General features: G+C 34.8%; 1 protein-coding gene across 1 annotated transcript in view; it reads right to left on the bottom strand.

The window, feature by feature from the left end:
* Positions 1–15,494, bottom strand: part of LOC100369469 (dynein beta chain, ciliary-like) — a 49,675-nt gene that overhangs the window by 2,669 nt on the left and 31,512 nt on the right. The window contains exons 32-46 of the mRNA XM_085499116.1: positions 14,604–14,930; positions 14,110–14,263; positions 12,635–12,815; positions 12,040–12,149; positions 11,693–11,938; positions 11,113–11,444; positions 10,428–10,608; positions 9,470–9,682; positions 8,774–9,033; positions 6,004–6,257; positions 5,195–5,483; positions 3,387–3,588; positions 2,627–2,820; positions 1,414–1,553; positions 318–532 (exon numbers count right to left, since the gene is read on the bottom strand). Of these exons, the coding sequence (XP_085355242.1) occupies positions 318–532; positions 1,414–1,553; positions 2,627–2,820; positions 3,387–3,588; positions 5,195–5,483; positions 6,004–6,257; positions 8,774–9,033; positions 9,470–9,682; positions 10,428–10,608; positions 11,113–11,444; positions 11,693–11,938; positions 12,040–12,149; positions 12,635–12,815; positions 14,110–14,263; positions 14,604–14,930 (3,298 nt within the window). The remainder of the gene's footprint in view (positions 1–317; positions 533–1,413; positions 1,554–2,626; positions 2,821–3,386; positions 3,589–5,194; positions 5,484–6,003; positions 6,258–8,773; positions 9,034–9,469; positions 9,683–10,427; positions 10,609–11,112; positions 11,445–11,692; positions 11,939–12,039; positions 12,150–12,634; positions 12,816–14,109; positions 14,264–14,603; positions 14,931–15,494) is intronic.

Raw genomic sequence — 15,494 nt, forward strand, 5'->3', positions numbered from 1 at the left:
ACCAGCGAATTAATATACACACATTGGTTGTAAATGACACACTTATGGTATGCTTTCATTTGTGCATACTTTCAGACATTTTCACAATGGCTTCTAATAATTGCTAGACATAGAAAATACAAGCACATTACAAAAATACTGATATGCAACACACAATTTGAACTCACAAACATCACAAAGTGAATTACCACTGCAAAACAGACACAGAAAGCGGCCTCACCAAACCACAGTAACCGATCAGAAATACGATAGGCATTTAAATAGATAAATGCATTACTAGGAACATTTCTCTGATAGACTTAACTACTGATACTTACCGGGATCTAGGAGTATAGCTGTGCCAGCCAGCGTCCACTGCTCAACAGGATATGGACATTTCAGATGTAATGTAAATGCTGTAACTTGTCTAGCTTTATTTATGTACACTGGGCATTCATAGAGAGATGCACCCTCCTCAGACTGCTGTGACTCTGCCATGCTGCTTTTCAGAACTGGTCGTACGTACACACTTGGCATCAAGTTCATCTCAATTCTGGAAAACAAGTAACACTGAAAATTAGTAACTGTAATGTGCTTCTCAACACCCAGAAGTAAATCTGCACCTGGTAGGGAAGTGATTGTTGTGTCTGTCTGTGTGTGTTCAGTCCTGATGCTTCTTCAGCTGCTACCCACTTCCCACAAGATGAGATGGTTTCAAAGATTAATAAATATATATAGCCCTAAAAAGCCTCAAAAGTTGACTTTGGCATTCAAAAAGTTGATATGCAAATTACATAATATGCACAGATGTTACATAAAACTATTGTGAAAAATATCAAAAGTTAACTTTGGCATTTAAAGAGTTGATATGCAAATTACATAATATGCACAGATGTTACATAAAACTATTGTGAAAGGTATCAAAAGTTAACTTTGGCATTCAAAAAGTTGATATGCAAATTACATAATATGCACAGATGTTACATAAAACTATTGTGAAAGGTATCAAAAGTTGACTTTGGCATTCGAAGAGTTGATATGCAAATTACATAATTAATATACACAGATGTTACATAAAACTATTCTGTGAAATGTGATAAAAGTTGACTTTGTCATTCACAAAGTTGATATGCAAATTACATAATTAATATGCACAGATGTTACATAAAACTATTGTGAAAGGTATCAAAAGTTGATTGGCATTTAAAGAGTTGATATGCAAATTGCATAATTAATATGCACAGATGTTACATAAAACTATTGTGAAAGGTATCAAAAGTTGACTTTGGCATTCAAAGAGTTGATATGCAAATTACATAATTAATATGCACAGATGTTACATAAAACTATTCAGTGAGATGTGAAAAAAGTTGATGGTCATTCAAAGAGCTAATAAACGCCTTATAATAGATAAAATAAAGTAATGTGACTTACTCTGGAGGTGCAAGGCACTTGTTCTCCATATCCCATAATGCACCTTGTAGATAGAGTTCTTGGAGGTACATACCACCTTCATGTTTGATTTCAAAAGTGTTTTTATCCATGGACATGGATACATCACATTCCAAGATAACCTACGCAAAAGAATAACAAATTTAACATTAATATTTAATTTTAAAGATGATGAACAAAACACAATCAAGGTTTGCAGCATGTCAGGTAAAATAACATTTCTTGACAATTTTTCAATTTATAATAATGTCTATTAATATACATCTGTCACCATAACACAATAGGTTACAGCAGACCGTAATTTTGCGGTATTTTACAGGGTATTTACATCTTACCATATGAGGAAATGTGAATTCCAAATATGGAATGATTACGCGCGTAAGCATCCTCTAATAATAACAAGCAGCCTGTCGGCTGAGATAGTTCTGCTGTTAGCATTGCACATTTCAATTAAAGAACAGAAGATATCATTAGAAAATGAACAATATGCATAGTATCAATGCAATGGGACTTGCTGTTTTCAACAAGAATTCAAAAATATCATTTTTCACCATAAATGATTGTGGTTTTTAACAAGAAGAAAATATCACTTTTTACCAAAAATGACAAAAATATTCACCAAAATTAGAGAATTGAAGATATGATCATGAAATGAACAAAGTACCAAGTATCAAAACATTCAGGCTTGTAGTTTTCAAGAAGAAGTCGAAAAAGTAAAACATTGACACAGACGACGGACGTTGGACACTGACGAACAATCACTCATATGATAAGCTCCGATAAGTCGACAGCAGAGCTAAAAACAAATGTGGCTGCCACCAGGGTTTGACCTGACTCCATACAAAGAAGTTTGCTGATTCTGTTCTAAACGTTTTGGATTTTGGCATTTCCATGATGTATCCTTGAAAGGAAAAGATGTATAATAATAAGGTTATTACGAGTATACTAGTATCTCAAAGTATGCACTCAGACAGTATGCCATCGCATCAACCTCTACTGTGCACCGCTGTATTGTCTTTGTGCATACTTTGAGGTATCTTCGTAATAACCTCATATTATTGTACTGTAGAGCACATGAGGACTATAGTAATTTATCAACTTTTTCCATGACTGTGGACATTCCAGGCTATGAAGTCTAAGCACATATGCCAGCTCTAAAAACCACACTTGATAGCTGAGCCACCAATCTTCTTACCTCAGACAGTAAACACTCGGAGAGCACAGCCATTTCTTGTCTTAGAGCTGTAACTAGAGCTGATGGATTGCATAAACCACCCAACCATACTGAGGTCAATTCACCATGAGCACCCTGAGATTCTGTACGTTTCTGAGATGGTACTTTTCCTTCTTTTATCCACTGTTTCAACTGACTGTAACGTTTGTTGAGATCTGGAACAGAAATGTATAAACGTACTGTTAAGAAAACTCCACTAACATCAGATTTATAGTTGATCCAGTGCATCACATCATAATGGCAAGCACAAGCCAATCATGAAATCACTAATCCATAAAAGAGCTAAAAACATTCAAATATTTGCATACATCGTAATTTGTTTATATATACATATTACGTGAGAATGTGTCATCAATTATTAAAGATGTAATATGAGCAAGAACAAATACATTGGACTATGATTTTTTATGACATGAAAACACTGTTCTTGCAGCACACACAAGTTTTTGTTTGATGAAACAATGAAAGTTCACAATATGCATTTGCAATAGTTGTTTTAGTGCGTTTTCATTTATCTATTGAATACTGTTGTGTGCCCTGCAAAGGCAACAATATTTTTAGTTTATAATACAGTTCTACATATGAAATATTGAACAACATTAACGACAAAACTGTTTTTGAGCATCTTTACAACATTACATTACAATGCAAATAGAACCATATCTATACATACTCTACTCTATCTATACGTACTATGCACTGTATCACTTGACATGCTTACCGTTAAGCCAAGTGAGCAGCGTATGGGTAGATGGCTGACAATTGGGATGTGTCCACGATATAGGAACGAACTCCTCTTGAAGTGACTTTGTTGTCTCTAGTAATTCTTCTGGTATGGCATGTTCACCACCAAGCAAATGCTTATCTAACTCGTACAAAGACTGTCGGATGTGACACAGCAGGGCATTCAACCAGTAACATTCCTGTACGAAGAAAGTAATATGTTAGTCACTATGTGATCAGTATATGGGAATATGTCGTGTATTGTATATCAGCAATGGCTTTAACTATCAATGTGTCATTGATGCCAATTTGTAAAAGGCCTTCGTCAAACACTGAAAGCATAGCATATATGCAATATACCTTGCTCGTGAAAAAAAGATGGCTGCAGGGTTGCGTCTAGGTCTCCAGAGGGCGCTGTCTGTTTTGTCGAGTGAGCCTCAGGGATTACGTTACAAGATGACAACTTACGGGTGACTGACCCTGGGCAAAATATCAAATATGTCACCATCTTGAAAAGCTAAGCTCTCTCTAACAGCCTCTCACTGATAAATTTATGTTTAATTTCCTATAATAGTGTGTGTCATGTGTCTACAATCATCTACAATCACATGACTGATTTTAATGAAATGGTGAAACGGTCAACCCTTAGTTTTCAGCTCACATTCTAAGTAACAGTAGCTTTGTGTTGTGTCATTTTGTCTATCAAATTTTGGTTTTGTCACTCTCATTTAGTTATATTTAATCAAAGAAAATCAAAGCTATTGTCACTAAAGTACTATCATACACTTTCAATATATACAATATACAGACACAGACAGACACACTAACTGCAAGGACTTCAATTTTGTGCTTCACACACGAGAGTCAAAAACCAGTCAACCTCACATCTAACAAATGATCACCTGGGCATTTTCCAATGTATCTAAATTTCTGTATGCTTTAGTCCGTTAGCCCTAGACTTCATAAACCAATAGACCTTAGATTGAAATGGTCACCAAAATCTGGCTGAGACCAAAAAAAACACACGAATCGTTTCAAATAGTGTCTCATGTCATCACATCTACTGTTCTCCTGACTTACGTAACCATGATATTTGGAGCAGTGGACTGAAAGGAATTATTTGAGAGAAAAAACAAGTTCTGTGACTATCTTGATCTCAGCGGGTAATTGCACTGCATCAAGGGTTTATTGATTGAATAGGGAAGATGTATAATAATAACTCAAGAGATTATGTGGTTGCATCAACCTCCACTATAAGTTGTACTGTTTTACATGCATTATTCTCACAATCACCTTATACTATGCACACAATGCCATAAAGGTTAAAGAGCGGATCTCATATATAAGTACAAACTGAGAGGTTACCAAACTTTAATTAGGCACTTTTTTTTGTGTTTGGAAGGTATCAAAGGAGTTGCTGGCAGTAATTAGTGTAAGTGGCACCCAGGGCAATACTCGAAGACGTGATTTCATTAGAATCAAGGTTTATCAACACAAATGTTGCACATGCGTGGTGCGACAACAGCCCCCCTTTAACAGTACTGCACTCTGCAAAGGGTATATAGGCATCCTACCACAGAGGGTGCTATTTTGAATGCTTTGTGAGCAAATGTTTACTGAGAACTGACCAGAAATTTCAATAGAAGTGGCTTTGCTTCCCCAGAATGATAAAAAAATGTGTATAACATATTTTATAACAAGGTACTTTGAGAATACTCTCAATGTACGAACTATGCACATGCTTTGTGACACTTTTGCAATAACTGAGAACCATATATGCCATTGTTTGTGTGTTGCATACATTACCTGTAACAGGACATATCCCAACATCTCTGGCATCTCATCTGGTACAGCTGAAGCCAGACTCACAATGGATGGTACATGGTACGGAAAAGAGTAGCTTTCATTTATAATGTGTTCTGGTATCTCTCCCAACTCTAACATTGACGGTAGCTGCTCTACAACCATGTCCATTGCATGCTGTAGTCTGTATGTATCCACTTCTTTCTTGATATGTAGACGTACACGACTGTCGTGCGGACCAGAGTGTTGTAGTTCGTACAGTTTGTCCATGTACTTCAGGAAATCAGTTCCACTAGAAAGGTAGCAAATAACATGATACATTGTTAAATACATCTAAAAAACATATATGTATGACATTCGAATATAGTGTTGCAGTCATCATCCTATCAACTTAAGGTAGAGACGCAGTTTATTTTGCAAATTTTGACAAATTTCACTTTTTTTTATTTTTTTTTGGCATTGTATGAACATCTGTATTCTGTGAAAATTCAAAATTAAAATCCTTAGTGGAACTCTGTTAAATCCAATGGCGATGTAAATCAGCATATATTTTTACTTAACTATAAAATATGCAAATTAGCAATTATCTCAGCTTCTTTTTAGTGCACATCTCAGAACTTTAAAAAAAAAATTTTTAAAATGCATACAATAAGCTTTCCGAAAATATATAGTTTTGTGGACAAGGGAGGTCATCTTGGTTGCCTAATTAACTAATTAAAATACCTGTCAAATAAATTGCATCTCTACCTTAAATACATTGTATAAGTCATATGCGAGCCATATCAAACATTAAAAGACAATTTTTCACTCACGCAACATGGTTGTACTGTTTCTGCACGCTGCTATCAAGTCTCAATGCGTCCAACGAGTTCTCCTCATCTATCCATTTCTCAGAAAGCCAATGTGCGTAGTCGCCTGCATCGACATTTGCTGGAGGAGTTGCTATGGAAACATTACCAAGCATCAGATTTCCTGATTGGCTGGTGGTTGCCATTATGACATGGTGGACAATGGTTTCTAGGTAGAGTTGATCCCAGTCATTCTGTAGAACATTTCCATACACCAACTATCAAAGGAAATAATTTGTTGTATTATTTTCCAATTAGAGGTATCGATAGTTGATTTTTTTAATATGCTTTTACAGGGATATGTGAGTATCCATGACATGTTATCATACATAAGGCCAAAATAGTATACACATGTAGTATAAATCACTATTATCATGCGATCTCTATTGCTGACTAATTTGCATTTTAACTAAACCTCGCTTTTGAATCCCCTGCAATGATACGATACATACAATTCACTGTCGATAGGTTTCACCAAATGTGAAAGCAAATAGTCAGCAATGTCTGCCACGTGATAAACAAATTATATAGTTTAACTGTTTGTAAAACTATGTATAAAAGTGTTTGAAAACTTTGTGTATACATTTGATATGTGTATTATTGACATCCTTTTTATTTGTTGGTAAAAATTGACAAAACTTTTGATCAAAAAAACTCAAAAGCAATATCTCAACTTGTCTGTATGATCCACAATGATGATGAAATTTAGTGAAAATTTCACAAAATGTGAAAATATTTGCACTAAATTTTGGGATTGAAAAATATCTGGCACACATAGGGTTAAGGTGTTGCATCTTTGTGCATACATTTCAAACCAAATGTTTGCTAGCATTTCTAGACATTATGCTTTTATTTGATTTTTTTCTAATACTTTGGTGGTACAGTCTTAACCTTTTTACCACCAGAATTTCTCATCCAAATATTTCTGCATGTTTTTTATATATTTTTCAATATTTCCGAAAATTAACGCTAATTTCAGTTCAGTCTCATATTGTCAAAAATATTAAAATTACAGTATACATCAACTCTTCATAATTTTGATAAACAAGCAGCCTATCGGCTGAGATAGCTCCGCTGTTAGCAATGCACATTTCAATTAAAGAACTGAAGACATCATTAGAAAATGAACAATATGAATAGTATCAAAGCAATCGGACTTACAGTTTTTAACAAGAAGTCGAAAATATCACTTTTTACCAAAAATTACAAAAATATTCACCAAAATAAATTAATTAGAGAATTGAAGATATCATCACAAAACGAACAAATCTGAGAGAGGTCCACATGTAGTACCTATATATGTAATATCAAAGCAATCGGACTTGCGGTTTTCAACAAGAAGTCGAAAATATCACTTTTTACCAAAAATGACAAAAATATTCACCAAAATTAGAGAATTGAAGATATCATCACAAAATGAACAAATCTGAGAGAGGTCTACATGTAGTACCTATATATGTAATATCAAAGCAATCGGACTTGCGGTTTTTAACAAGAAGTCAAAAATATCACTTTTTACCAAAAATGACAAAAATATTCACCAAAATTAGAGAATTGAAGATATCATCACGAAATAAACAAATCTGAGAGAGGTCCACATGTAGTACCTATATATGTAGTATCAAAGCAATTGGACTTGCGGTTTTTAACAAGAAGTCGAAAATATCACTTTTCACCAAAAAATGACAAAAATATTCACCAAAATTAGAGAATTAAAGATATCATTACAAAATGAACAAATCTGAGAGAGGTCCACATGTAGTACCTATATATGTAATATCAAAGCATTTGCACTTGCGGTTTTTAACAAGAAGTCGAAAATATCAGTTTTTACCAAAAATGACAAAAATATTCACCAAAATTAGAGAATTAAAGATATCATTACAAAATGAACAAATCTGAGAGAGGTCCACATGTAGTACCTATATATGTAATATCAAAGCAATTGCACTTGCGGTTTTTAACAAGAAGTCGAAAATATCAGTTTTTACCAAAAATGACAAAAATATTCACCAAAATTAGAGAATTAAAGATATCATTACAAAATGAACAAAACTGAGAGAGGTCCACATGTAGTACCTATATATGTAATATCAAAGCAATTGCACTTGCGGTTTTTAACAAGAAGTCGAAAATATCAGTTTTTACCAAAAATGACAAAAATATTCACCAAAATTAGAGAATTGAAGATATCATCACGAAATGAACAAATCTGAGAGAGGTCCACATGTAGTACCTATATATGTAGTATCAAAGCAATTGGACTTGCGGTTTTTAACAAGAAGTCGAAAATATCAGTTTTTACCAAAAATGACAAAAATATTCACCAAAATTAAAGAATTAAAGATATCATTACAAAATTAACAAATCTGAGAGAGGTCCACATGTAGTACCTATAAATGTAATATCAAAGCAATTGCACTTGCGGTTTTTAACAAGAAGTCGAAAATATCAGTTTTTACCAAAAATGACAAAAATATTCACCAAAATTAGAGAATTAAAGATATCAACATGAAATGAACAAACCTAAGAGAGGTCTACCCAAGGTACATATACACCAAGTATCAAAGCATTTAGGCTTGTAGTTTTCAAGAAGAAGTCGAAAAAGTAAAACATTGACACGGACGACGGACGATGACGACGACGGACAATCACTCATATGATAAGCTCCGCTCGACAAAGTCGACAGCGGAGCTAAAAAAAAGAGATTTCCACTCCAATAACTTGTACTCACCTCAGCCAAGCTGTATATTATGTCTGGTATTGTCGGTTCTGGTTTGCCCTCCCCTCCAATGACATTCTCAATAGCTTGTTGAATCTGCACTTTAGAAAACATATACCACTGGCTGAGACCACGTGTCCCAAATGACTGTCTGGCTACCAGTATACCATGTATGACACATATACCAAATACAATGCCCTTGATAGTTGTGGATTGGTCACGAACTTGGTTCCAAGTTGATTCCGAAACAGACTCCAATGCTGATATGATCGCTATGGAAATACATTTAACATACATATTAATTTTTTGTCTGTCAGTATCTATCAGTATCTCATAAAGTCTTTCAAAAGTATTTCTCATGAACAGGAGATCTTATGACAAATAGATTGGTGTAGTCAGTCACTGTTCTGCACATCTAATGAGAACAAAGAAATGTGAAGATTCACAGATGATAAAGTTTGAATCGAAAAAGCATTGCTTCATTATTGTGTTTCACTGATTTGTTGTGAATCCAGAGAAAATTTACTGTCTGAAAAAAACCCTCACAAACTGATCTTAATGCCATAACAGTTAGAAATACACCTTTCACTAATTTCCTGTTTTATTTGTTTATTTATTTGTTTGTTTTATGAATAATTATAATGACATTCACGTAATGCTAAGTGATGTCTCTTGTAAATAAACCATGCTATTGACCCCCTAACTCACCAGTTTTCAGCACACCCTGGAGAGAGCCTGGTTTAAAAACGTTATCTTCTTCCGTTCCATCAGATGCTTGTAGCAAGTCCGGTGTAATGCAATCCCAGCAAATAAAACGCAGTGTTTGTAATAGCTGTGAGGGGATGCTGTCACTTGGTTCTGATGTTAACCAGACACAGAAATTAGACTTGTCTTTCTGCACTGGGTTCAATCCCATTGGACCTGTGGTAACAAAAAATAATCAATGCAAGAGATAAGAATAAGTTGAGTTACCATTTAAGTATCATACCTGTCCTTGTTTTAAGATTTTATACAATTGCATATATACCCCAGCAAATTGTTTTTCCATGGAAAGAGGAATTTCTGAACATATATGGAACTGTGCAAAGTACACAAAAGTGTTGTATTCTAAGGGCTGGACATCCAGGCATTTTCAGCACCTGGCAAAAATCATGGTGAAAACAAAGGAAAATCTCAGAAAACTGTACTTTGGGATAGTTGTGAACAGTGTAACAAGATTACCCCTACATGTGCAACATAAATAAATTTGGTTGTTCAGGATTACTTTAAAGTTGAGTTGAACTGTTTTCATTGGTTCTTTGACCGGTGTTCCAAAACAGCTCATGGAAAGACATGGTACAGTGGTGCTTTACCAACATAGAACGTTCTGTGACTTAGCTTTGCCCCCAAAAATAAATGAATTTGCATTATTCAAGGTGGTTTTGCAGCTTTGAACCGCAACACTCAGTTTACATTCTACCTGGCCTACCAACCAGCATGTTATTAGACAGGAATCACTAAATTAACAATTCTTGTATCCTGTGATGTTTTTGATCATGTAATGAACAGCACCATTCCTGACATAGTAGATTTCATTTCATTTGTCATCGCCTGAATGCTTATTTAATGCTTCATTAGCAATACGCTGAATAAAACAATATTCTGAGTAATGAGTACAAGAGCTTACCTCCAGTATTTCCAACTCTGATAAGGTGATGTCTGAGTTCTGTGAAGAATCTGGTGGAGGATAGATGTAGATCCTGTATGACGACCCACCCTTCTGACTTGACAGCATTATCAATAGCGATATCTATCTCAGCTTCACAGCCTTCGCCAATATTCACAACTTCAATTGAGATATTCTTAGACTGTAAATATAGCCAGCAAGTAGACAAATTAACTCCATCAAAGAAATATTATTTATAAAGTTACAGCAAGTTGGATCAAGTACATTAGACTAGAATGCTCAACTCCCACATAGACCATGTTTTGATGAGTCAGAAAAAATAATTCAAACGATCCAAAAGATCACTGAACAACTATCTTATCAAAAATGAGCAAACTCTTAGAGATTCACTTGCAACTATGTAATACCAGATTCTTTTAATGCAACATATTGGACATGAAAGCAATGAAAAGGGAAATTATAGATAGAACCTGACCACCTTCAGTCAGTTAGTTGGCTTGGGAGATATCGTCAAAATGCCATTTGCCAAATTGGTCTCCATTAATTTTGTCTCCATTAAACAACAAATTTAATGTTTTGTTATTTCAGTCTATGAAACAGCTAATATTGGTAGTTTTGCATCTTGTGTTTAGTCTCTCATGAAAACAAAGCGTTTTCAGTATTAGTATTTGCCATCAACACTAACCTGTGCAATCTGTTTGAGAACATCCACTGGGTGCGTATTCAAGGTCAATGAACTCATCAACTGTGTATTCCCGTTGGAAGGAGTCGGTGGCAATGTTATCATAATTCCCAAAGATGTATCAGCACTTGCAATGATACCACTCAGAGAGGGCGCACTGTATTTCACATTAGTCATGTGTTTATTTACGTATTTGGCCATGGCCACTGGTAATCGGTCGGGACGCAACATTCGCAGTATCAGAAGTTGGTGGAAGTCTGTTAATGAACCTAAATCAGGGCTGCCATTGGCGATGTCTCCTTCCTCGTCATTAACTGGACGGTTGTCATTCCCACCTAAAACAAGAATAGAATGATTCTGAATAATACATGGACGTCTCATACTGCTATAAGTGAAGGTACTTGTTGAAAACAGAGTATATAACTGATGGTCTAGTATGCCATTAAAAAGATGTTATTATTTTTCTCAAGAAAGTGAGCAGTGGTATGGTATTTGCTCTATTAAGAGCTCATATTCTTGCGTAAATTACAAAGGTGTTCAATTAGTGATACTTTAAAGGGTGGTGGTTATGTATGAATCATACCTTGTGTTTGTTCGCTACCTTCTGGACTGATCGGCAACGGTTCAGTTTCGGGTTTGCATGATTTATACCATGCCTTCCATACATCTGAATTCTCAGCTATGTTAACACATAGACTGTCCAGCGGGCCGGGTAAGACGGACATCGCTATCACGTCCTCCCATTTATCCGCTGCTATCCAATCAGGTGCTGGCTCATCACAGTCGAAATCTTGTAAGGTCAACACCATATTGCCGAATCCAGGATTGCCTAAGTAAATGAATAAATAACAAATAATGAATAGGAAGTGAAAAAGAATATAATTTAGTTATCAGAAATTCAAACTAAGTTATTTGGTATTAAATACACACCTTGCAGCAACAGAGCCATTTCTTCTTCAGCAAAATGATCTGAGGATTCGTTCTCAATATTAAGACAGAGCATGGTGGCAAATAACAAACGATGTTCATCATATAGACTCCTGCAATAAAGGACATTTACTGGTATGACTTCCCATACAATGTATTTTTAAGACAAGCTTGGTTTAAGTTGTTTTGGTGGAATAACTGAAAACTTCTTTTGTCACCATGTGGTCCAAAATTATAGAAAAATATAAATATAAAAATGTTTCTTCAAAAGTTTAGCAGAAAAATGATGCTATTGAATCTTTCCAACATTTTTTATAAACAGCAAAACACACACATTATTATCATACAAAACACATGCTGAAAAAAAATTGTTTAATATCAAATTGTTTCAAACACTCACAGACATTTTACTCATCGAACTTGCCCCTGATTGAAGATGTTATAGTGAAATCAATGATATCATTACAATAAGAAGATGATCAAGATAGAACTCAGCCACATGCTGTTTTTGAATTTAAATACACTTTCCTGTACAAAAGTTAATGATAATACAACTTCCAACAAATCTCAAAATAAATTAAAAATGAAAAGTACATACTGTCTGACATTGTGGAATATAATTTGTGTCAAAGCATCCAGAATCTGTTTGACCTGATTCACAGACATGTTGTTGTATTCAACACCATCTGTTGGCAGTACAGGTGCCTCCGGCACAACAAACTCAGCAACTTTCGGTGCAGTGTCCTCCTCAGCAGCTGTTGCCTCTTTATTCTGATCATCTGAAAACAGAAAATACATCAAAGTTTAAAATGGTGAATTAATGATTCTAAGAGAAATTTGTTGAATGTCTTTTATGTATAAATCTTAATTATAAAAGACATGGAGTAAAACTAATGTTATTGTGTTGAATGCGCCACTGACATCTGGTTCCAGCAGTCTGGTCATAATCTACTGTAGAATATTTTATTTTCACTTGGAATTTATTTTCACTGAAGGGATGATTCCGTGAAAATAAAATCCGGCGAATATACTTTTTTTCCTATATTTCACATTAAACTCATCAAAAAACAGTGAAAATAAATTCCATACAAAACAGCCAAAAAGCCTTTTCCGCGAAAATGAATTCCAACAAAAATAAAGTATTCCACAGTAACTTCCAAGGTGGCTTGCAGTCATAAAGAAATTATATGTTTTAAAGTAAGTGTTTTGCTAATACTGGAGATATTGAGACAGATTACTTTTCACTCTTTGAAAGCAAGCTACCCGGTACATGTAATCTAGTTTAAAATTATGCTTAATAACTTTTAATTCTCTAACATAATATTTAGCTTACTGTGTATTCAGTGTTATTTCTGTTATCATCTTATACATTCTAAACATGGTACAATATGGTGCAAACATTACATTAGACTAGAATGCTCAGCTCCGACACAGACCATGTTTTGATGAGTCAGAAGGGATAATCCAAATGATCCAAATAATCCCTGAACAACTATCTAGGTAATTGTAAAATGAGATTTACATGTAACTACGTGATACCAGGTTCCTTCAATGCCACATGTTAGACATGAAAGCAATGAAAAGGGAAATTATAGATAGAACCTGATCATTCTCAGTTGACTTGGGAGAGTAGTCAAAGGGCCATTTGTCAAATTTGTCTCATTTTTAGCCAGCATTAACCTTTTCACCACCAGTTCCCTCTTTTCATTACAAATTCACAAAATATTCCTGTTTATAGTCTGCACTTTTCTTCAGAAGATTGAGACAAAAATAGCCAAATTTTCTAAGTAAAAACTGAAAATTGACTCAAATTTTGTCTGTTGGCTCCAAAAATGGGATTCATTTCCGGAATTATTGAAGAATATAAGAAAAAAGTGCTGAATAATTTGGGCAAGAGAAATCTGGTGGTGAAAAGGTTAAATCTTAGAAGGGCTTTCTAAATTTGATTTCAGGTTACATTAACTGTACAAAATCTGAACTCTTATGATGCTTACAGAGGTTAGTCAGAGGTTTTCTGCAGATTATAAAGTGGCAACAAAACTTTAAGATACAACTACTCATTATGAAACTCACCTTCTTCGGTTGACGTCTTGGGTTTTCCACTGTCTTCGTCTTCAAATGCATCATCCTCATAATCATCAGGTTTTTCTTCCGTCTTTGTTGTTGACGCACTGTACGGCCGGGAGGCTTTCAAGGCGAGTTCATCATCTGTGCTCTCACCATCATCCTAATTACAGACATCAAGCAAATTATGATAACTTTTGAACAGAGAACATGTCATCAAACAAAAGTGAAATTCATCAGCAAGAATAATCTCTAATTTTTTCTGATTTCATTGGTTGTTAAACAACAGTTATTGTTCAAATAACATTAATGAAAACAATGGACAGATTAAAAGATCTTATAACAGAAAAATCTCTTTAATAAATCTTCAAAAAAAAGATAAAATAAAAAATTGTTTTATAATCACCACATTGACCAATACAGCTTACTTACAGATCAACAGGATCAGCTTGTGAAAATAAATATATGCGCATATATTTGCATAAATTTACATGACAAATTACCTCTTCATCTTCAGGTTCCTCTTCCTCCATGGGAGGATCTTCACCAACGGCTTTGTCGAACAGCGACATAAAGAACGGCAACGGGAAGATGTACTCTCGTTGAAGACCTTCTAAACTGCGCAGCACAGAGAACAACAATGCTGCTCTCTTAGCTACGGGGAACAACTCATCTTGTAATTGATCTAACATAGATAGTATCTGTAGTGCCTGGTCTAGTTGTGCTGCAACCTCGTCTTTAGCGTCCACTATTGACGACACCAGCTCAGTTTGTTGCCAGATATCTACTTTATCGCCGCTTAATTTCTCTATCAGCAGTTTTTCAAGTTCCTGTAGATTAGACAAATGAGAAATAGAGGAAGTCTGAAAAATTGAATTCTAACTACAATCATTTGAATCATATAATGGTTGTCTGTGGAATTGGCTATTGAGTGTTCATTAATCTTGTCAGTGTTCTACCCAGAATTCAAACATGTGGTAGTACTGTCACAGTTCTGTTTTTAACTGCCACACTGATCTAACACCGCCATGCTCATTTGCCTGGCTACCACAGTGGTTTATTTTCATTTACTGTGTGCATGTTTTGATTTGTATTGTAATCATTACAATCTTTGTCACTGCTACAGTGGTTTAAATATCTGAGGAAAACACTTTCCGTTACACAATGCTGTACTGCGATCAAAGTATCGACATCTTGGAATATCTGATAAATTGACAACATTGATTGGTCAAAAACTTTGTGACAACTGTGGAGGAAATTTGAGAAATCAAAGTGCATGAAAAATAAAGCATTCAAATGTCACGCTCTAGATTTATATATACCATCACTTGACCACTATTAAACCACTGTAAAATGCTTTATTTTTGCTTGGAAATAATTTTCGATATTTTTTG

This window comes from Saccoglossus kowalevskii, chromosome 5 (genome assembly GCF_978046115.1).
Source record: "Saccoglossus kowalevskii chromosome 5, keSacKowa6.1, whole genome shotgun sequence".
Classification (NCBI taxonomy): domain Eukaryota; kingdom Metazoa; phylum Hemichordata; class Enteropneusta; family Harrimaniidae; genus Saccoglossus; species Saccoglossus kowalevskii.